This window comes from Capricornis sumatraensis, chromosome 6 (assembly GCF_032405125.1).
Source record: "Capricornis sumatraensis isolate serow.1 chromosome 6, serow.2, whole genome shotgun sequence".
Classification (NCBI taxonomy): domain Eukaryota; kingdom Metazoa; phylum Chordata; class Mammalia; order Artiodactyla; family Bovidae; genus Capricornis; species Capricornis sumatraensis.
The window spans coordinates 33,726,044-33,749,334 of record NC_091074.1 but is presented as its reverse complement, the minus strand read 5'-3'; the positions used below and the strand labels follow the sequence as shown (position 1 = coordinate 33,749,334).

General features: G+C 43.4%; 1 protein-coding gene across 1 annotated transcript in view; it reads left to right on the top strand.

Moving 5' to 3' along the window:
• The window catches only part of ADAMTSL1 (ADAMTS like 1), a 444,282-nt gene that overhangs the window by 349,409 nt on the left and 71,582 nt on the right, over positions 1–23,291 (top strand). Inside the window, exons 22-23 of the mRNA XM_068973576.1 lie at positions 343–522; positions 4,621–4,755. Coding sequence (XP_068829677.1) covers positions 343–522; positions 4,621–4,755 — 315 coding nt within the window. The remainder of the gene's footprint in view (positions 1–342; positions 523–4,620; positions 4,756–23,291) is intronic.

Here is a 23,291-nt window from a genome sequence, read left to right as displayed (position 1 = left end):
TAATCATTTTCACTGATACATAGATTTCATTCTTAGGTGTTTTCTCCAAAGGCTTTTGGTTCACTCCTTGCACCCTGGCAAGTGCCTTTCTCAGTTGCCCTCTTCCTCTTCTTTTAACCAGTCTTTCCCTTCCTGCCTTATCTCTGGAAGCTCTTAAAGGCAAAAGATCTCAAGACAGCCTGAGAGGTCAGAGACCTGTTTAGTTTGGCCGAAGGAGCTTAGAAGACGCCCAGGCAGATGCTTCCTGCAGAGCAGCCCTGGGGCGGGTCCACCAAGAGGCTATAAATATCTCCAGGTCACCTGAATGTGGTGGCTGATGCATTTTTTTTTTTTCCCTCTTAGGTGTGCCTGAAGCTGAAGTCACATGGTTCAGGAATAGAAGCAAACTGGGCTCCCCTCCCCCTCTGCACGAGGGCTCCTTGGTGCTTACAGCTGTGTCCTCCTTGGATCAAGGCCTGTACTCCTGCAGGGCGGCCAATCTGCACGGGGAGCTGACTGAGAGCACTGAGCTCCTGATTCTAGGTAAACACCATGAGGCTGGCCACCCCCGGTGGACCCCACTGGGGTGACTCTCTGACCCACCCTCACCTTCTCCTGGCCCTGATCCAGTTAAATGCATGAAGGTAAAATGGATATTCCTTCCCTTTTCCCCACCTTAGGGCCTCCCAGTAGAAAGAACACAAACCGAGGGGCCAAGCAAACCAAGCAGAGGTCAGCTGGAACCCTGGGTCTACCACTTACTCACTGTGTGACCTTGGGCAGTCACTTAACCTTGCTAAGCCGTAGATCCTGGTCTCTGTGTAGAAAACAAGATTGCCCATTGTGGGCAGGCAGGGGAGGTACAAATAGAGATAACAGGCAGTTTCTTAACTCCTTCTGTATTAAGGACTGCTTTGAGATTCAGACAAAAACTATAGACTACCTTGCTGAGAAAAATTCATAAGTACAAAATTTCTCGTATAATTTTGGGAAGTTCATACTCGAGCCCACCTTAAGTGCACGTGTGTACCCCTCTCCTTAGTCCAGTGCAGCTGCTATAGCGAAACAGCCGCAGATCGGATGGCTTACATGGAGAAGGGAATGGCACACTCCAGTGTTCTTGCCTGGGCAGTCTCACGGACAGAGGGGTCCATGGGGTCACAAAGAGTCAGCCAGGACTGACCAACTGAGCGCAAGTGGCCTTTAGACAACAGAAGTTTGTTCTTCACATGTCTAGAGACTGGAAGTCTAGAATCCAAGTGCCTTCATGGTCAGACTCTGGTGAGGCCCTCTCCATGGCAGCAGGATGGTGGCTTCTTACTGCACCCTCGTATAGCAGAAGGGACAAACAAGCTCTCGGGGGTCTCTGTTATAAGGGCTCGGGGTCTCTGTTATAAGGATCCTAATGTCAATCATGAGGGCTCCGCCTTCCTGACATAATCATCTCCCAAAGGCCCCACCTCCTCTTATCATTACCTTGAAGGGATTAGGATTTCAACATATGTATTTGGGGGACCCAAACATTCAGACAGTAGCACCACCAGACAGAAGGACCCCTGATTAAAGAGTCTAACACAGTTCCTGGCATAAAATCGTTATTTAAAAATAATAACAATTGCCGGGACACCATCCAGCACTCACTGATGCCCAGGGCTGGACTCAGTCATATTGCATCTACACTGAGATTCAGACTCTGCTTCTCTTCCCAGCAGAGGCTGGGTATTGGTCAGGGGTGGGTAAAGAAGCTTGTTTTTGTCTTCTTTTTTAAAAAGGCAGTTATTAGAGGGGACTTCCTTTATGGCCCAGTGCTTAGGACTTCACCTTCCAGTGCAGAGGGTGCAGGTTCGATCCCTGATTGGGGACCTAAGATCCCACATGCCTTGAAGTCAAAAAACCGAAATGTAAAACAGAAGCAATATTGTAACAAATTCAAGAAAGACTTTAAAAATAGTCCACATTAAAAAAAAAACTTTTAAAAAAAGGCAATTATTAGAGCATGTATGCTAGTTATCTCACTAAGAAAGAGCCATCATTCTTGGTGGGGGGCAAAGATGAGAAACACGAGTGATTACATGCCACAATATGTATATTATGGCCTTCCACAAGGGAAAGTAAATAAACTTTACTCATATTTTCACACCCCAGTGATGATATAGCAAAGCATAGAGTCTACCCCTGCCCACTCAGATTTCACAGAGACCCACGTGGGTCTTCCTCTCAACAGTGGCTGCATAAACCTCCAGTCATATTAGGAAGCCGCAGAAAATCAGCTCCGTGGAGGATGTCATTTGTTTTGTGTTGGGTTTCTTCTGGCTGAGCTGCTCGTCTGGAGCCCAGGGCCCCAGACTGTTGCCCCACACTGAGTTATGGTGCTTACTGTGGGGATTTCCTCTCTAATAACCTTTCTGATCACCTCTGCTAACAGAGATGAACGTGTAGGAAGTGTGGCTGCTAATGTAGCTCTGCCTATGAAGTGTGTATGCTCTGGGAGCCAAAACTGTAGCATTCCAACGCTAATTCAGTGTAACCGTGAACATAGAGTTTGAAGAGCATGAAGTCTTCCCATTTTAATCAAACTGGATGGGGAAAAAAAAAACCCACACTATTTAGGTTCTTAATTTCCTCAATTAGAAGTCCTGTTTATTCATCAAAGTTTGTTAGTTTTTATGGACATAGGAATAGTATTTCCTATTCTATTTGGTACTTTATGGACATAGGAGTAGTATTTCTCCTTTTTTTTTAATCAGCCCCAAATGTGGCTTAATGTTTAAATGAGGGATTTCATGTGTAAAGCTGAGGTTTCATGAGGCCCATGACTTAACCTGTGTTGTGGAGGACTGAATTGTCATGAGGCCAACTTTCATTCATGGGTTCATATAGCCACTGAATGGCTGTTCATTAAGTGTTGCCACTGAGTCCCATGTAGAGCTTTAGGATAAACACAAGAGGTGACTTCTGTCCTTGGGGAATTGACAGTTTCCCTCAAAAGATTAGCTGGACATTCGAAGAAGTAAACTGTGACGGAAGCTGTAAGGACATTAGGAGGGGCTGACATTTGGCCCAGAAAGATCAATGGTTTTAAAGATGGGCCATAACCTCCCCCTTTGGCTATTAATAAATAAGCAAAGCCTTCTTGAATTATAATACTCTTGAAGGAGTATCCCATTTCTGTATTATTGGGGGAACTCCATTTCCCTCAATATTCAATTTCAATATATTTGAAAGAATATTAAAAAGGATGAGAGAAAAGAGAGTCTAACTTTGAAAGAAACTATCAGTATCAATTCCTAAAACCATGGTATATCAAAGTAGAAAGAGACCTTGGAAATGATGAGGGTTGTTTTTCTAAAAAATCATTTTTAGGTGAAGAAACTAAAGCTTAGAGGGATTGTGACTTGCCCAAGTTAGTGAATGAAAGAGCCATGCCTCAAATTGAGTTCCTGAATCCAATCACGATGTTTTTACCCTACACCCCGTAAAGAATATTTTCAAAATATATAGACTATATATAATGTCTTTATAATGTTGAATTTTTATATATAAATATGCAAGCTTATTACTGCTTTCTGTATGTGATGGTCTTTGCAGTCAAAGGCAGAGTAGACAGAAGGCATGTTTCTGAAGTAGATCCAGGCCCCACTGTGACTGACTTCTTTACCACTTCTAACAAGTACTGAACATGGTGACAAGCACACAGCAGGCCCTCTCTGAACGCTGCTGAAATGACCATCAATTACAAGGACAACCTTTCTGCTTCTCTTTCCACTCCAACAAGTGCTCTAGAGAAAAAGGTGGGAGTTGGTGTTGGATATGAATTGCAGTGCGCCAGGAGACTCGGGAAGAAGCGGGAGCAGAGTCCTGCTTCTTTCTCAGCAGATTGTGGGATCATCCTACCACTGCATTCAACAGCTGCTTGCCTCTTTATTTGCTCAAGGAAATTCATAAGCCACTGTGTTTCCCTTTCTGTCACTTTTAGCTCTGGTTAACTAACTCCTGGTTACATCAGCCCGGACTCATGACAAGATTTTGACTAACACATCACCCCTGAACTGCTTCTCTGGTCTTATTTAGACATAAAAATCCAGATCACAAAGTGAATCCCTAACCTCCCAACTGTACCCCTTCCTTCCCAGAAAAAAGCCACTCACAGGATCTTTAGAAATAAGAAATTCCTGTGACTTATCCCTGCCTGTAGGGACAATAACAAAAGTTCCTCCCTCTAAAGGTCATTTTAAGAGTTAAATGAAACAAGGAATGAAAATTATTTTAGCACAGGACTTGGCATATAGTTCTGAAGAAGCTTTGGCGTTTTCAAAGTGTCTTTATAATATAGTTTCAATTAGCTATGTGTTTATAGAGCACCTGTGGTAGAAAGTGGTATACAGTAAGGAAGGAACTCCAGAAATCAACATGCCTGATTCTTATCACTGACTGTACAGTTTCGGGCATCAAGTATTATGTTTGAAATTCAGACTCACCTTGATGGGAACACCTTCTCTCTAGGCAAAGTGATGTTAGAGGTAATAATAGTAACACCTGCCTTACACGTGGACACACTTCCGTGCGTGCCTGCCTCTCCCTGTCCCCTTAGCACAGCCTTTATGCTTTAACCTGCCTGATGCCCCATCCTCCTTCTCACAGAGCCCCCCCACGTCCCCACACAGTTGGACGACATCAGGGCCCTGCTCTCAGCCACTGGACTGAACCTTCCTTCGGTGCTGACGTCTCCACTGGGAACACAGCTGGTCCTGGATCCTGGGAATTCCGCTCTCCTTGGTGAGTCCAACCCTCTGGAACACTGGGCAGAAATCCAGGGCTGGACAGGATTTATGGATGGGTGACTGCTTGCAGGTGGGAGGGAGGCAGAAGTGGGGGGTGGCCAACAGGAAATCACTAAATTGTGTACAGAATCCAGATTTACCAGTGGAACCTTGGCTGACTTTCCATATGAGGTGAATTCAGTTCTTAGTTTGGACCTGAGCCTGGCCAGAGTCCGAAAGGGCTCCTCTCTGAATCCTCTTGGGCTGGTGCCGCAGTCCAGATCCGCTCAATCAGACTGATGGTGCTGGACTTAGAGAACAGATACAGCAGTGGAAACAGCTCCTGCATCTCTTCTCCCCATCACCAGCTGTATCCCAGTACTCCTCCACGACCTCTTCTTACCTCAATAGAGCTGTAACCAGCTTTCAACGAGAAAGCTGCGGTGTCAGCACCTCCCTTAATCCAGGCAATCTGTGTAAACCTCCTTCTCTAGGTAGGGCCTAAAAACAACCCAGACTCCTCAAGGCAAGTGTTTCAGTAACTCCACCAGGGGCACCTTCCCTGTCATCTGTCACTGGGAGCCTACACCCAGTTATTGCCCATGAGGCTGACACCTTCTTGTAGCAAAAACTCGCTCTAGGGCATCCCTGTTCTGGGCCCCTCACTCCAGAGCCGTGGGGATGCCAGAGCAACCTCCACCCTCAGCATGACCCCTAGATATGGTCTAGATGGAAAAGAATTCTTCTGCCTTCAAAGGCCTGGGAAAAACAGGCCTACAAAATGGAAAAAGTCTTCATGCTAACTGTATGTGGCCCCAGATGTTGGTCATGGCAGCTAGAATTCTTCCCTTGACTCAATGTTGAAATTTCCTCTACTCTTCTCTGTGCCAGCTAACAGGGGACAGGAAGCCAGTGGTTTCTCAATAATATTGATCATAACTTATCAGCATGGCCACAAGGCTTGGTATCTTTAAGGTTATAGCACAGAAAGATCACCTTCAGTTTTTGATAACATCTAAAATTAGCAAAGAATGCATACAGGCATATGGCAAAAGCTTCTGGTTTTTCTGCTTCTGATCTGGATAAAACTAAAACATAGATATAGTAATGAGTAGCCCTATTCTGTTTCTCATAACAAACTTGGTATTGAGTTTTTTCCAGTTTTTTCTGATCATGTTGATCAGAATTCATAGGCATTTAAACCTGCTTCTTTTTTTTATTTTGGCATTATGAATGGTAAATTTATTCCAGATTAAATGTGTGCATTGTAAACTTTTATTTTAGGTTCATCACCATGAGAGAGCGTCATAACTTACTATCATTGCCCAGACGTTAGCAGGGTGTGCAGCAATTGCTTATTTTCAAGTTCAATAACTCTTGGATTGCTCAGGTGCCATTAAGCATGCCGGAAAAGTTAACCTGCTCATATTTTTCCATGATAGCTTTACTTTCTTTCTCCCTTATTCTGGAATAATATTTTGTGTCATTTTAGCCATGGGCAATAAGAATTTATTGTGCTTTAAGCTGCTGAATTCCATTCCTAGTTTATGGTGCTTTGTTACCTTAGGCTGGTATTTAAATCTAATGGTTAAGAACACCTTAATGTCCTTGTTCACATTCAGACCACTCCACCTGAGTATCAGAGGCAGTATCCATAAAGTCCCTGAATGCAATAAAGTCCATATAAGCAATATGGACTTGGGAACACCATAGACCTAAGAGAGAGCCACGTGGAATTGTGGAGATGAGTTAGGGAATGGTGTCAGGTATCAGGACCCTGAGAAACAGGTCGCTGGAGACAGGCCAGAGCCTCATTGTTCTGTTTTGATGCTGAGCACTGAAGGGTGGGGGTGGGGATTCAAATAGACACAAAGGGAAGAAAACAAGCCATGAACCCAGAGATTAAAACGTGTGGGATGTGCATCAGGTGTCTGTTCAGGAACAGCTGTAAGACCCCACTGCTTTAAGGCAACTCAGCTGAGATAGAAACTAGGCCTTCACAGGGAGCAAGCCTCAGCCAGAGCTTGTCCACACAGGTGTGACTCCAACCCTTACCACAAGCGTTCTAACAGCCTCCCGTCCGTCACAGGCCTCCCTGGCTAGTGACTCAGCATGATCTGTTTGCCCATATGTTCCCCTTTGATCTAGCTCCCATCCCTAGCTCCTGTTGGTGGCTCTTTCTGACCAGAGTGTGTATTCTGGATATAGGAAATAAGCCAGAGGCCAGAGAGGGTATTCTGTGAAGGACTGCTCAGAGTGATACATAGCATCAAATTATGGAGGACCTTAATTATCAGAGGCTTCCCTGGTGGCTCAGATGGTAAAGAATCTGCCTGTGATGCAGGATACCCAGGTCTGATCCTGAGTCAGGAAGATCCCCTGGAGAAGGGAATGGTAACTCACTCCAGGATTCTTGCTGGAGAATTCCATGGGCAGAGGAGCCTGGTGGGCCACAGTCCATGGGTCACAAAGATTCAGACACAACAGTTTAATTATTAGATATAGGGGGTAAATTTTCTATGTGAGAAATGAGGAGAGATCTTTAGAGTTTTTTTAAGTAAAATGATGTAGTTAAAGTAATATTTGAAATAATTAACCTGACATTCCATAAGAGTAGGTAATCAATAGTAGGAGAGATTTAATGAAGAAACACTAGGTTGAGGGTAACAGATTTTCTAGACCAGGATGGAAATAAGTGGGAAACATATTTGTTAATCACCCCTTCCACAGCCAAGACAACCCCTAATCAATCATGACACTCACTCAGTTCAGGCTCTGCCTTGGAATTCATTTTAACATTCCAACCAAGCATGTGGCAATTGATATATAGGATAAAAGCATTTGCTGACCCCATCGTAGCCAGTGAATGTGGAGATTCATGTGTGTGTATTTCTCCCAACTACAGTCTGCTACAACAGATTCAAAGAATTCCATGGTTCTGTGACTCAGGGACAGTAACTCATGGGCTGGATTCTTGTGTTTTCATGAGAGGAAGGGGAGAAGGGAGATTTGAGGGTTTTAAAGCCATATGTCAGCATCAACTCTTCTCCATAATGGTTTGAGTGTTAAGATTCCCAGAGGGTGAGTCCACTCCAGAAATGGCTGTTTTGGTTTTCAGATAGTACAGCATTGATTTCACTTCAAGCCACTGTTACAGCTTTCAAGAAGGAATGTTGATTGAGTGACACGGCTGTGGGCTCATTTGAGCCTCACTTTCTGTAACTGTAAATGAAGTCTTCAGATGAGTGGGTCCTTGCCACCCTCATACCCTTCGGTGTCTGACCCAGACGTGGAAAATGTCCAGTGGAGGCTCGGCTGAGCAGAGTTGACCCAGTCTAACTGAATCCCTTGTCCCAGGCAAGGCAGATGCTAATTTTTTTGTCCTTTTTTTCCAGCTGTTCTTTGTGCAGGGAGGCCTAAAGTGCCAACTGCTCTGGGAGGCAAGGCCAGCACCACAGCCTTGCACCACAGCACCTGTGGTGGTCCAGACCCAAGCAGTAGCCTACAGGGTTCCATTTTCAGAGCAGCAGCGTCTCAGGCCTCCCCACAGCACCTAAACCCTTTTGCAGCCTTCTGTTAAATATTTCTTTTGGCCACTAAGGCCCAAGACTAATATTCTTCACAGTATCATTTATAGGGTATTACCATTGATATTTTTTGAAAACTAACTTTTGTTGGAGTTTTTATTATAACTGTGATACATCTTCATTGTAGAGCAATTAAAAAATAGAAAAAAGGAGAAAATGAGCATCATCTATAATTACCTAGCCCAGAAGTAACCAGCACAAGTATCTTTTTCCTAGTCGTTAATATATACATTATATAGTTTTATCTAAAATGAAACTGTACTCTAAGTACTGCTTGTAACATATTTCACTTAATGGTGTTTATACATAGTAATTTGTACCTCTTAATCCCCTAGTGGTGGTGTAGTCACTAAGTCGTATCTGACTCTTGAGACCCCATGAATTGTAGCCTGGCAGACTCTTCTATCCATGAGATTCTCCATGCAGGAATACTGGAGTGGGTTGATATTTACTTCTCCAAGGGATACGTGTGTACGTGAAGTTGCTCAGTTGTGTCTGACTCTTTGCAACCCCATGGATTGTAGCCCACCAGGCCCCTCAGTCCATGGAATTTTCCAGGCAAGAGTACTGGAGTGGGTTGCCATTTCCTTTTCCAGGGGATCTTCCCAACCCAGGGATGAACCCAGGTCTCTTTTGTCCCCTGCACTGGAAGGCAGGTTCTTTACCACTAGCGCCACCTATAAGCCCCTACTCCTATCTTGTCCCTCCCCTCTACTCTCTCCCCATTGGTAACCACTAGTTTGTTCTTTATATCTGGGAGTCTGCTTCTGTTTTGTTCTATTCATTTTTGTAAGAGATAAATACAGTATTTGTCTTTGACCCATTTCACTAAGCATAGTGTCCTCCAGGTCCATACATGTTGTTGCAAATGGCAAAAATGCATTCTTCTTTGTGGCTGGCTAATATTCCATTGTATAGACATACAACATTTTCTTTATCCATTCATCTGAGGGACACTTAGGTTGCTTCCGTGTCTTGTCAATTGTAAATAATAATGCTGTGAATATTGGGGTGTGACATGTAAGTTTTTTAATAGCCTTTTTGAGAGATAATTGACATATAATAAGTGATACATATATAAAGTCTAAAATTTGATGTTTTGATATATGGATGCACCTATGAAGCCATCACCAAAAGCAACATAATGATCATATTCATCATTCTCTAAAGTTACCTTGTATCCCTTTGTAACTGTTGCTTCACACCCCTACCCGGCCCCAAGTAACTACTCATCTGCTGTCAGTATAGATTAGATTGTTATTTTAAAAAAAAAAAAAAAAAAAGAGGAATCATACTGTGGGGAGCTTGGCTTCTTTCGCTCAGGACAGTTATCTGGACATTCACCCGCACTGTAACTTACATCAATAGCACATTTCCTTCTCTTGTTGATTGGTGATCATTGCACAGATGCACTGCAGCTTGCTCGGCCACTCACCTGAGGGAGGAGAATGGTAATTTCCCATTTCTGGGTATTACAAACGAAGCTGCTGAGTGTATTAAAGGGCTAGTCTTTGTATGGACACATGCTTTCATTTCTCTTGATTAAATACTTGAGAGTAAAATGGCTGCATTATATGGTCAGTGTACGTTGAACATTTTAAGAAATAGCCACACTGTTTTCCAGAGTGGTTGCCTACTTTACATTCCTATCAGAGGTGTATGAAGGTTCCAGTTCTCCACATCCTCACCTACACACAGTATGTGAGAGTCGCTCAGTTCTGCCTGACTCTTCACAACCCCATGGACTATATAGCCTGCCAGACTCCTCTGTCCATGGACTTCTCCAAGCAAGAATACTGGAGTGGGTAGCCATTCCCTTCTCCAGGGGATCTTCCCGACCCAGGGATCAAACCCAGGTCTCCCACATTGCAGGCAGACAGTATAGTTGGCCATTTTAATTTTAGACATTCTACTAAGTGTATAGTAGTTTCTTCTTGTAGTTTTAGTTTGCCTTTTCCTAATGACTGATAGTATTGAGCTTTTTATGTGCATATTTGCCACCCTGACTTCTTCTTTGGTAAAAGGTCTCTTTAATTTTGCCCTGGTTTTTTTTTAAGTTGTTTTTTTTTTTAATTTAACTATTATAGAGTGTTGAGAGCTCTTTTTATATATTGGATATGTGTCTTTTATCAGAAATATGATTTCTATCAATGGCTGTCTTTTCAGTCTTTTAGTGTCTTTCAAAGGGAAGAAGATTTTAATTTTGATGAAGTTCAGCTTAATATTTTTCTTTTATAGATGGTTCTTTCGGTGTTATATTTAAAAATATTTACATACTCCAAGGTCTCACAGAGAAGGCAGTGGCACCCCACTCCACTACTCTTGCCTGGAAAATCCCATGGATGGAGGAGCCTGGTAGGCTGCAGTCCACGGGGTCGCTAAGAGTCAAGACATGACTAAGCGACTTCACTTTCACTTTTCACTTTCATGCATTGGAGAAGGAAATGGCAACCCACTCCAGTGTTCTTGCCTGGAGAATCCCAGGGACGGGGGAGCCTGGCGGGCTGCCGTCTGTGGGGTTGCACAGAGTCGGACACGACTGAAGCGACTTAGCAGCAGCAGCAGCCAAGGTCTCAAAGTATTTTCTTCTAAAAGTTTTATTTTACAGTTTTACAGAATAGAAACATAACGTACAGGAGTAGACTTCTTCAGGGGGGCCCGAAAAGAGAGAGAATTTTATTGTAAAGTCCCTGGATTTTTGTCTGAATTAGATGACCTTAGATGCATCCAGTGACAAAATAACAACACATAGTTATATGTGGCTTAAGAACAGCAGTTCATACCTTTGCTCGTACCTTCTTTAGGTCCTAGGAACCTGTTAGAATTTCTTATAGGGTATACATAAGGTTTGGTCCTTTGTGAACGAGTAAGCTCCAATGCCCAGTCAGAGAGACTCCTATGGCATCTCCGCTGGAAGTCATGTCATGCCAGCCCCACAGAGAGCCACTCTACACAAGCCTTTTCTCATGTCTTGTGGCTTACCGAGAAGAAAGTAATTCAGGGCCTAAAGAAGACAGTATCTCACAGATAGATGCACTTAACTCATGCATTCAGTATGTGTTGAGAGCCTGTCATGTGTTAGTTTGAATTCTAGTGGTGAAGAAGGTAATTCAAGTTAAGACTATGATATAAGGGGAAAGACCTGGGTGCTCTGTGGGGCCTGTGACAGGGTAGCACCCCTGGTCTGAGCTGTAGACAAGGTTTCTCTGAGGAGGGGGTACTTGGGCTGAGTTTGGGAGAGGTGGTGGAAGTTGTCCAAGTGAAGAAAGGGCATTTCAGACAAAGGAATTCCAGAGCATTCCAGGCAGAGAAACCAGCAAAGGTTTTGAAGCAATAAAACCAAAAGCATTTGAGGAACTGTTACAGGAATAACTAGGGGCTTCCCTAATAGCTCAGTTGGAAAAGAATCTGCCTGCAATGCAGGAGACCCCCGTTCGATTCCTGGGTCAGGAAGATCTGCCAGAGAAGGGATAGCCTACCCACTCCAGTATTCTTGGGCTTCCCTTGTGGCTCAGCTGGTAAAGAATCCGCCTGCAATGTGGGAGACCTGAGTTTGATCCCTGGGCTGGGAAGATCCCCTGGAGAAGGGAAAGGCTACCCACTCCAATATTCTGGCCTGGAGAATTCCACGGACTGTGTAGTCCATGGGGTCGCAAAGAGTCAGACACGACTGAGCGACTTTCACTTTCACTCTCCTAGGTGGCACTAGTGGTAAAGAACTCACCTGCCAATGCAGGAGATGTAAGAGACACGGGTTTGGTCCCTGGGTTGGGACGATCCCCTGGAGGAGGGCATGATAACCCACTCCAGTATTCTTGCCTGGAGAATCTCATGGACAGAGGAGTCTGGTGGGCTATAGTCCATGGGGGTCACAAAGAGTCTGACATTAAAAAAAAAAACAATCTGACATGACTAGAGTGAATTAGCATGCACAGGAATAACTAAGCAGAGAGTGGCCTGAGATGAGTCTGAAGAGGATGCTCTAAGCCATGGTAATGATACCAACCAGGGTTCTTGGCCTTCCCCAATCAATAGAAACTGACTAGAGGCCAGAGAAGAAATTCGGGCAGGGCTTTATTGGGACCCCTGCCTCCGCAGGAGGGAAGAAGAACAGGTTCCCTTGTTTGCTCACTTGCTGAGGGGGAGTAAGCTGGTTCCTTACATGGGGGGAGGGTAGGAGTATGTCCAGGTGTTGGGCTGGAGAGGTGGCTTACGTGTTTCACCCATTCCCTCTGGTGGTGGTGAGTGCAGAGGGCATGATCAGTACCCTGCTTTTGCTCCCAACACCCTGTTTTTGCTCCAGGCTCTTTAGAAGTGACAGATATGGGTTTTGTGGTCTCTTTGTATCTTTTGTTGAGAATTTGCTCTAACTGCTGCACGTATGTAGTTATTTTTAGTCCCATGCAGTCTCTATATTTTGCTGCTGCAGGAGAGGTTTGCCCAGGTGCAAGCATTACAGCGCTGCAGCGAAGACTCCCAGATCCCAGCCTGTCTCAGTAAAACTTTCACACTTTGCTCCAAATGTGATGGGAAGTCTCTGAATGGTTTAAAAGCTGGAGAGAGACATCCTCTGATTTGTGTTTCTGAAAGCTTGTTCTGGCCTCTGTGTGGAGGGTGGATTCTGGGAGAAAACACTAGACGGAATACATCATACCACTTAATAAGTGGTTACAGTTTTGTAAGTAAAAGATTGCCATGACTTAGACTAGAGAGCTGAAGAGAACAGAGTGAATGAATTCAAGGATATGTAGGAAGTAACGTGGACAGGACTTGGTCAGATTATCGTGAGAAAGGAAAGATAATCCATACAACCAATAGATTCTCAAGCATCTGATTCTTTAGGCTCTTCTCACTGCAACTCATGTAACTCCTATGTGGTGAGGACTCCTTTCAGACCATTCAAGTCAAAATGTTCGAATGAAATGGCGAACTACATAGGCGTAGAGCTGCAGAAAGCGGATGGTCCAAAGCTTCTGTTGCTCAATCCTGATTCATCTCCTTAGCAGTTATCAGTCCAGCCTCCATCGACCCTAGATCCTCTGCCTCCTCTCAGCCTTGGAGGAGCTCAGAAGTAGGAGGAGCGAGAAAAAAACTTTAAAGAGTTGCAGAAGAAATCCAAGGGAAGAGAGGAGGGAGGTCTCCTTCTTTGGGAAAGGGGAAATTGAAAAGGCTTAACGGAAAACTTTATAAACTCAGCCCTGAAGGACGAGCGTTCCAAGCGCTGCTGTAATGAACATGCACTTACTGAGTTCCTTCTATGTTCCGGGCACCGTTGAAGACACTCTGGGGATGCAGCAGAGAACAAAACTGATACAAATCCTTTCTCTCATACTTCTCACATTACAGTAGGGGAAATAGAAAATAAACAGAATGAAGTGAATGGCATAGTATGTTAGAAGGTGGTAGGTGCCATAAGGAAAAAACAAAAGCAGGGGAGGAAGGATGGATAGTGCCTGTATGGGGAAGAGGATACAGTAGCAAAATGGGTGGTTGGGAGAGGACTCACTGAGACAGTTATCCCTGAGCAGAGACTTGAATATGAACTATGAGCCTTGTGTATGTCTGGAGGAAAAGAAGACAAGGGTGTACCACACAGGGAAAGAGCGAGCGTGGGGTCCTTGAGACAGGCACATGTGCGCCGGAGCAACAAGGAGGCTGGCGAGAGGTGGCAGGAGCACAGTCATCAGGGTCGTGGGTAGAGAGAGATCAGAGGCAACAAGGTCGAGGGAAAATTGTGTAAGGCCTTGTAAATATTCACTTTAAAGTAACAGAGAGAGAAAAATTTATAAAAGCCCAAATTTATAAACAGACTCACTATTGCATCAAGCACCATAGGCTTTTCCAGGATTAGGCAAGGGTGGGCAGAAGTGTTCTCTTTTATTGGCAACCATGTGGCCAACTGAATGTTATAGCACTGACTCTAGTAAAGCCTGGGCTTATCAGGCTGGCCCTGCTACAAGCCGTTATTACTGGCTTCATTTGACGTACATGTGTCGTCCACCTGCTCCATCTACCCGGCCCTGAGCTGGGCTTCTGCAGGCAGATGCCTGGCCATTTCCTCCATTGAGAGAGGGGTTCCCAACTATACAATAGAGGCACCTGGGAAGTATAAAAGTAAAGTTCCACCTGAGACCAATTTTGACAAAATCTCTGAGGGGTGGAGTTAGGCATCAGTACTTTTAAAAATGGATTCTCAGAGCGTGAATGGAATTTAAAAGTCACTTCTTGACCCTCTTTCACCCATGGAAGAGGCTGGTATGGGGAAATGATATGTTTCATCAATTAGAATATTTTGTCCTAGCATTCAAGGCATTGTGCTGTTCAGACTTAGCCTCTATATCCGTCCTTCCATCTTATTCCTATCTCAAATATAGTTGACTTTCGAACAACACAGGTTTGAACTTCACTGGATCCACTTTTCCTTTTGATAAATATGTCATTGGTCCTATTCGCTGGTTTCACACCCACAGATTCAACCAACCACAGATCAAAATTTCCATCTGCGGTTGGTTGACTCCCTAGATGGGGAGTCCAAGACATGGATGGCTGACTGTGCTATTCCATTTTAATCTAAGGAACTAGAGCCTTGTGGACGGTGGTTTAGGGGGATCCTGCAACCATTCCACTGTGGATACAGAGAGCTGACGAGAGTCCCTCTATTCCAGGCAAACTTTTCCCTACTAATTGCTGTGGTCTTAAGCCTTCCTGGCCTGGAATACTATCCCCTGTGCCCCTTCCTCTCTAGCTAAATCCTAGAAGTCTTCAAGGCACAGTCAAGCCCTTCTGTGCAGCCTCTCTGTAGCGAACCAGCCTGCGTGACCTCTCCTTGGCTACCTCCTGAGGCACTTGCTCTAGAGCAAGGTTGGGCAGATTCTTCTGGTAAAGGGCCAGATAAGAAAACTCTTTATGTGTTGAGGGCCGTATGTGTTGCAGAGAACTGAAGTCTGCCCTTGTAGAGTACAGCACCATAGACAGTAAGTAAATAAATAGATGTGCCCATGGACTAGTAAACCTTTATTTTCAGAAACCGGGCTGGACTTGGCAGTCAGCCTAGGGTTTGTTGACCCCTGCTGTAGATCACTGATGAGAATCTGAACCTACTATACCCTGGATTTTGTTTTAAGAATTACTTATTTATTTACTATGGCTGTGCTGGCTCTTTGCTACTCTGCATGGACTTTTCTCTAGTTGCTGCAAGCAGGGGTTCCCCTCTAGCTGTGGTGCATGGGCTTCACATTGTGGTGGCTTCTCGTTGCAGAGCACAGGTTCTAGGCCATGCAGACTCAGCAGTTGCGGCGCACAGGCTTAGTTGTTCCAAGGCATGTGGAATCTTCCCAGACCAGGGACCAAACCCAAGTCTCCTGCATTGGCAGGCGGATTCTCAACCACTGGACCACCAGGGAAGTCCCATACCTTGAATTATTAAAGGTATTTCTCACCCGTGTCATGTCGACCAGTTAGATTCTAGGTCTTGGGGAGAAGAAAGAGCTGCATAGATATTCTCAGGCAATTTGAAACAGGGCTAAGGTAGCAGAGCCTTGGCTTGATGTCCTCTTGAGTCATTTCCATCTCTCATTTCTATTATAACCATAGCTTTATTATCTGTTCCACATACTTCCACCCTCACCCCACCCTGTGCACTTCCTGATTCTTCTGGTAGAGACTGGATCGGGCACTTCCTGAACCCAGTTATGAGGAAATTCACATGGCAAGAGTCAGCAAGTACCCTAGACCACATCTGTTGGGAAAGCACTTTCCATGTGATAGTTTGGAAGACTGAGATCATCACTACTTCCTCTCTGTAGACAGTTGTGAGAACAGCAAATTCTGATGGTCAAAGGTTAGGTAAAAATTAATCCACAGTGGGGGGCCACACCCCAGCAGAAATTGCAGGTGTGGCAAGGAAAGTCATGTAGAGGAAAGACCAGGAAAAAAGAAAAACATGGAGGAGAAGGCTAGCATACTTGATGAGGAAAGGGAAAAAAGAACTTATCCTGACCTTTTTCAAAGAGACATAAGTTGGCATCTGTTTCCTCATTTATACTGGAAGCCTGAGGTTTTATGTCACATAGAAAACACTTTTGAATTCCTATAGCTCTGCCCACAAAGAGAATATGTTTTGCTATTAAGAAAAAGGGTCAGCATTTTGTGGTTGTTTATGGCACATGTTTATGTACTCCTGTGTTTTTTCTTTTAATAAAACCCAAAGTAGGAAACAGAGCCCCACAGGAAGTACAGAAACGCTATAGCACATATAGCGTAAAACTAAATCAGAATTTCAGAGGGCATTTATGAGGAAGCCGCAGGAAGGAGTAGAACAGTTCTTTGGACTGGAGTGAACATCCATAAATTTAAAAAGACACCAGAGCATAAGTGACCCTTAAAATAGTTGGACACAAGAAGCAAGGCAGTAAATCCCCCTGCCTAGCCACTGTTCCAAGCCACAGCAAGCATTCAGGCATGGTCTTAGTTTAAGACTCCAAATAGTCAGGAAATGGGGACCTTGAAACACTCCCTCACCCTCGCCCCTGCCCTTTCCTGGCACCAGGACACCATTCCCAGGCCCATCTGCCCTCCTCACCATGTTTAACAAGAATCACTTGAATGAGTTGGATGCCCCTGAAATAGACAGGTATTGAAATTCCATCAGTGGGAAAATGAGGAACTCCACACTTTCCCTAATAAATCCTTCCTCAACCCTGAACCAGCTCTTGAAAATATCCATGCTGGTTCTGTGCCACCTTGTGTCTGGAGGCAGTTTTACAGCAGTCTCAGGACCCAGGGGAACATGGCAGAAAGGAAGGCAGCCCCAGGACCCAAGACCTCCTACCCTGGTTCCCAGGACACTTTGTAGAGCAAAGGAGAGGGTGCCTCAACCAAAACACCCATTTTCAAATCCTTAGCCTCTGCTTCCTCCTTTATAAATGACTGTCTCAGTCTGTTTGGGCTGCTGTAACGAACGCCACAGAGGGGTGGCTTATAAACAGCAGAAATTTATTTCTCACATTTCTGGAGTCTGGAAGTTCAGATGGTGGCGCCTGCATGGTCGAGTTCGGGTGAAGATCCCCTCTCTGGTTCATAGCCCACACCTTCTGGTTGCATCCTCACAGACTGCACATCTCTGTGGAGTCTCTCATAGACACTCTAGCCTGTTCATGAGGGCACCACCCATATGACCCTAAGCAAAGGTCCCACCTCCTAATACCATCACATTGGGCATTAAGATTTCAACACATGAATTTGGGGAGACCCTAACGGTCAGTTCAGTTCAGTTGCTCAGTTGTGTTAACTCTCTGCAACCTCATGAACTGCAGCATGCCAGGCTTCCCTGCCCATCACCAACTCCCAGAGCCTACTCAAACTCATGTCCATTACATCAGTGATGCCATCCAACCATCTCATCCTCTGTTGTCCCCTTCTCCTCCCACCTTCAATCTTTCCCAGCATCAGGGTCTTTTGCAATGAGTCGGTTCTTCACATTAAGTAGCCAAGGATTGGAGTTTCAGCCTCAGCATCAGTCCTTCCAATGAATATTCAAGACTGATTTCCTTTAGGATGGACTGGTTGGATCTCCTTGCAGTCCAAGGGACTCTCGAGAGTCATCTCCAACCCCACAGTTCAAAAGCAGCAAATTCTTTGGCGCTCAGCTTTTTTTATAGTCCAACTATCACATCCATACATGACTACTGGAAAAACCATAACTTTGACTAGACAGACCTTTGTTAGCAAAGTAATGTCTCTGTTTTTTAATACACTGTCTAGGTTGGTGATAGCTTTTCTTCCAATGAGCAAGTGTCTTTTAATTTCATAGCTGTAGTCACCATCTGCAGTGATTTTGGAGCCCTCAAAAATAGTCTGTCACTGTTTCCATATCTATTTGCTGTGAAGTGATGGGTCCAGACGCCATGATCTTCGTTTTCTGAATGTTGAATTTAAGCCAACTTTTTCACTCTCCTCTTTCACTTTCATCAAGAGGCTCTTTAGTTCTTCTTCGCTTTCTGCCATAAGGGTGGTGTCATCTGCATATCTGAGGTGATTGATATTTCTCCTGGCAACCTTGATTCCAGCTTGTGCTTCATCCAGCCCAGCATTTTGCATGATGTACTCTGCATATAAGTTAAATAAGCAGGGTGACAATATACAGCCTTGACATACTCCTTTCCTGATTTGGAACCAGTATGTTGTTCCATGTCCAGTTCTAACTGTTGCTTCTTGACCTGCATACAGATTTCTCAGGAGGCAGGTCAGGTGGTCTGGTATTCCCACCTCTTGAAGAATTTTCCACAGTTTGTTGTGATCCACACAGTCAAAGGCTTTGGTGTAGTCAGTAAAGCAAAAGTAGATGTTTTTCTGGAACTCTTGCTTTTTTGATGATCCAGCAATTTGATGGCAATTTGATCTCTGGTTCCTCTGCCTTTTCTAAATCCAGATCATAGCAATAAGCCCATGTCACCAAATTAATTAATGAGATCCCATATGCAACCTTCCCAGTTTAATGCTTGGTCTAAAGTGCATCCTAATATGTATTCACTCCTTGCCTCTGTCCCTTACATCCCTGTTAAATCTGTGAACCAGGAAGTCCATTCTCTCTTTCACTATGATCTGCTACAAGTTCTTCCTTATAGGATCAGAACTTTTTGCTATTGCAAGTGTAAATTACTGGTGAGAATCATGCAGGAGACAGGTGCCCTGTTGAAGGGTTCAGCCTGTACCAGGTTCTAGGTAGGAGCAAAGAAGCATAGGGGGGTGACCCCTGACATCAAGGAACTTCTTACCTAGTTTTAAAAAAAAAAACATTGACATAGAAAGAATGGTGAAATACCAGTACGAAGTAGATGAAGAGAAAGAACAGCTCTGAAAGAACATCCTTGACATACTCCTTTCCCAATTTTGAACCAGTCCATCGTTCCATGTCCAGCTCTAACTGTTGCTTCTTGTCCTGCATACAGGTTTCTCAGGAAGCAGGCAATGTGATCTGGTATTCCTATTTCGTTAAGAATTTTTCACAGTTGCTGTGCTCCACACAGTCACATGCTTTAGCATAGTCAGTGAAGCAAAAGTAGATTTTTTTGGAATTCCCTTGCTTTTTCTATGATCCAGCATACATTGGTAATTTGATCTCTGGTTCCTCTGCCTTTTCTAAATCCAGCTTGTACATCTGGAAGTTCTCAGTTCATGTATTGTTGAAGCCTAGCTTGAAGGATTTTGAACATAATATTACTAGCATGTGAAATGAGTGCAATTGTACAGTGGTTTGAACATTCTTTATCATTGCCTTCCTTTGGGATTGGAATGAAAACTGACCTTTTCCAGACACCTACTCCAAAAGAGACAAAAAAGGGGTAGGTGTCCCTTTTGTTACTTTTAAATTTTAAATCATGTATTAACTGTTCAAGAACAAATGAATAAAATCAGGATTGAAGACTGGCTTAATTCCACTATGTGCCAAGAATTTCATGATTTTTTAACCATCACAGAGCTTATGGTCGGGGCCTCCCATCTGAGGCAAATATAGGGCTAACCACTTGGGAAACCTTCCTCCCTTTGCTGGCAGAAAGGTGAGCAGGGGAGGGAGCCAGAATTGCATTTCAGCACCCTTAAAATCCCAGTAATAAGGATCACATTGGTAGAGCTGAGTTTTATTTTCCTTTCAGTGTTTTCATGAGCGTCCTGAGACAGACTGCCAGGACACCCCCCATGCTAGGAATACAGGTAACATTCCTGAAAACAGAGAAGAATCTGCACTGTCTTTGAAAATATATACAGCTTAAAAAGGATTTTGTCTACCATCTGCTGTTTCCTACCCACCTGAGCCTATGAAAGCACATTTTAGAAAGTGGATCAGGCCGGAGCTAGGTTAGGCCAAAGGAAAAAATGATGATAACAATAATCGTACTCTGATTCTAGAAACATAACCTAGTCATATGTCTGTATCTATTTGAAAGTTCAAACTCTCTTTTATCCTTCACCTCTAATACTTTATCTCTGAGAGGTAAAGACAAGTCTCATTCCAAAACCATCATTCTGTCAAGCATCTTTTTATGTGAAAATCCATTGTGATTATGGAATTCTCCATTTCTCTGGTGGCAGTATCTGCTCAGAAATAATGAGCTCCCTATAACTTTTGTTGCCAAGGAGATAAGACCAAGAATCCATTCAAGGCCCCTTCTGGAGCATGGCAGGGACTCGTATGTCTAATGTGTGATGCTTTGAAATGGTATCAAGAGTGATAAGCCAGCACAAAACTGTGTTTGTTGTCCTGCCAGCTTCCTGAGCCCAGAAAAAGAATCACGCACAGAAGAAAATGACTACAGTGTTCCTATATGCACAATAAACACTGCACCTCCTCTTAATTCTTCTCATAATCCTGCTGTTTTCGACTTTAATGAACTTTTGCAGCATCTCAGATCCTTGCTGAAAGCCACAGTTCAGATTGACTCATCATTAGGAGTTTGGAAATGCCTAACAGGGAGATACAGAATGCCTGGAGACTTTGCTGAATATTTATCTTTCTTTTTTATTTTTTTTAATTATGAAAGTATTATATTTACACAATGAATATTTATCTGTTAAGCACAGTAAAAACATTCCTAAAGTGCTGTGATTGCAGTAAGAAAAAATATTATACAAAGTTAAATTAGAGGTAAAAATAAAGTAAAATGAAGGGTTTTTCTGGTCACTCAGAGGCTAAAGAATCTGCCTGCAATGCAGGAGACCCAGGTTTCATCCCTGGGTAGAGAAAATCCCCTGGAGATGGGATGGCAACTTACCCCAATATTCTTGCCTGGAGAATGCCATGGACAGAGAAGCCTGGTGGTCACATGGGTTCACAAAGAGGCGGACATGACTGAGTGACTAACACTTTCACTTCACTTTCAAAGTAAAAAAGCTTTACAGAGCTTTAAATATGAACTTTTTATATCTTAAAAATACCAACAAATACATCCTATTCCATGACTTTTTTTTCCTGTGTGAGGGTTTTTTTTATTAATTTTTCTTGGAGTATAGTTGTTTTACAACGTTGTGTTAGTTTCCACTGTACAGCTCAGTGAATCAGCCATACATATACTTTTTCGTACGTCCTCGGCCTTCTGGGCTTCCTTCTCATTCAGGTCACCACAGAGCGCTGAGTCGAGTTCCCTGTGCTCTACAGTAGGTTCTCGTTAGTTACCCATTTCATATATAGTATCAATAGTGTATACGTGTCGATCCCAATCTTCCAGTTCCTCCCACCCCCAGCCCCACTTCCGTGACTTTTGAAAGATTTTCCCTCCTTTCTCCACCTAGTTTCTCTTCTGAAAATAGGTCCCCTCTCACCATTAAATACCACAGACAACTCAAAGTCTGCAACATAGTATCTTTGTTTTATTCAAATGCTGATGATTTCTTCTCAAGTCTTAAAAAAATTAAATCTGATTAAACATGTATAAAATGAAACTCTAACAAGCTCATTTTCTGAGTTACCAATAATTTTGCTGCTTTGAATGCTCACATTTATCAATTTCCAGTGCTCTAAATCCTAAGATCTTGGTGGATAAAACAGTTTTTTTCTCTCTCCTCTTCCATGGTGTTTTATTTCTTGATTTGGTATAACAATTTCTTTTGTCATTGTTGTTTAGTCCCTAAATCATGTCCAACTTTTCTGCAGCCCCATAGACTGTAGCCCACCAGGCTTTTCTGTCCATGGGATTTCCCAGGCAAGAATACTGGAGTGGGTTGCCATTTCCTTCTCCATCTTTTTCCATTACCATACTTTTATTTTGAAATAATCTCAACTTTATGAAAAGAGTTGGAAGCGCAATACAAAGAACTCTTTCTACCTGATCCATCTAGGAGTGAGCTGATGACATGATACCCCATCACCAGTGTATATTTCCTTCAAGTTTTGCCAGTTGTCCCAATAATGTCTCTAATAGTGAAAGCATCCAGTCCCTAATTACACACTGCATTTAGTTGTCATGTCTCTTAAGTCTTTTTCAGTCTGAAAAAGTTCCTCAAGCTACCCTTGACTTTCACAGCTTTAACCATTCTGAAGATTATGGGCCTGCTGTTTTAAAATATGATCCTCAATTGGCATTTGTCTCGTTTCCTTAACGACTATATTCAAGTTGGGCGTCTTTGGCAGGAGCAGCATAGAAGTGATGCTGATTTCTTGTTGCCCCAGTCACATGATCGTGATTGCTGCTGTACCATTACAGCTGATATTAGTTCCAGTTGCTTGATTAAGGTGGTATCTGCCAAGCTTTTCCATCATAAAGTTACTCTTTTCCCTTGTAATGAGTATTTTGTGAAAGGGTGCTTGGAGACTATGGTGACTATTTCTCACTGAACTTACAGTGTATTCACTTATTTGTTTATCTGCATGCACTCGTGGATTGCTGTCATATCCAGTGGGCTATAATCTATGGATATCTTTTACTATTTTGATGTAAAAATTTTTTTTTCCAGTTCAGTCCTTTAAGATGACTCCTATGTCCTTTGGCATGTCCATATCATTCTTTTGAGAACTTCATTGCTTTCTGGCCTAATAAGATATTCCAGACTCATCTTGAACTTTCCCTGCCCCAGTCTTAGAGAATAGTATTTAGGAACCAAGATTTCAAGGTCAGATCTGTTCACTGTTATTGGAGCATCACTACACTCAAGCCCTCTCAGCGCACAGAAGTAAAGAATACTTAAGTATGGATTTGCATACACACATGCTCACCCTATATTTCTGTATTTATCTATACATTGGACCCATGAGTCCTTTCTTGTATCGCAATTCTTATCTGACACCACAGGGTTTATTCTGTCTTTTACCCTTTACATATTTGTACATCTCTGGCTCCCATTTTCCTTAATGTGTTTACTTATTTAATCAAGCCCTTTCTATATAACCAGTCTCCTATCAACACTGACTTAACTCCACACAGTGCTGTTGTGAGAATTTCTAAAGAGTAACCAAATGCTTTCAGACTTGGAA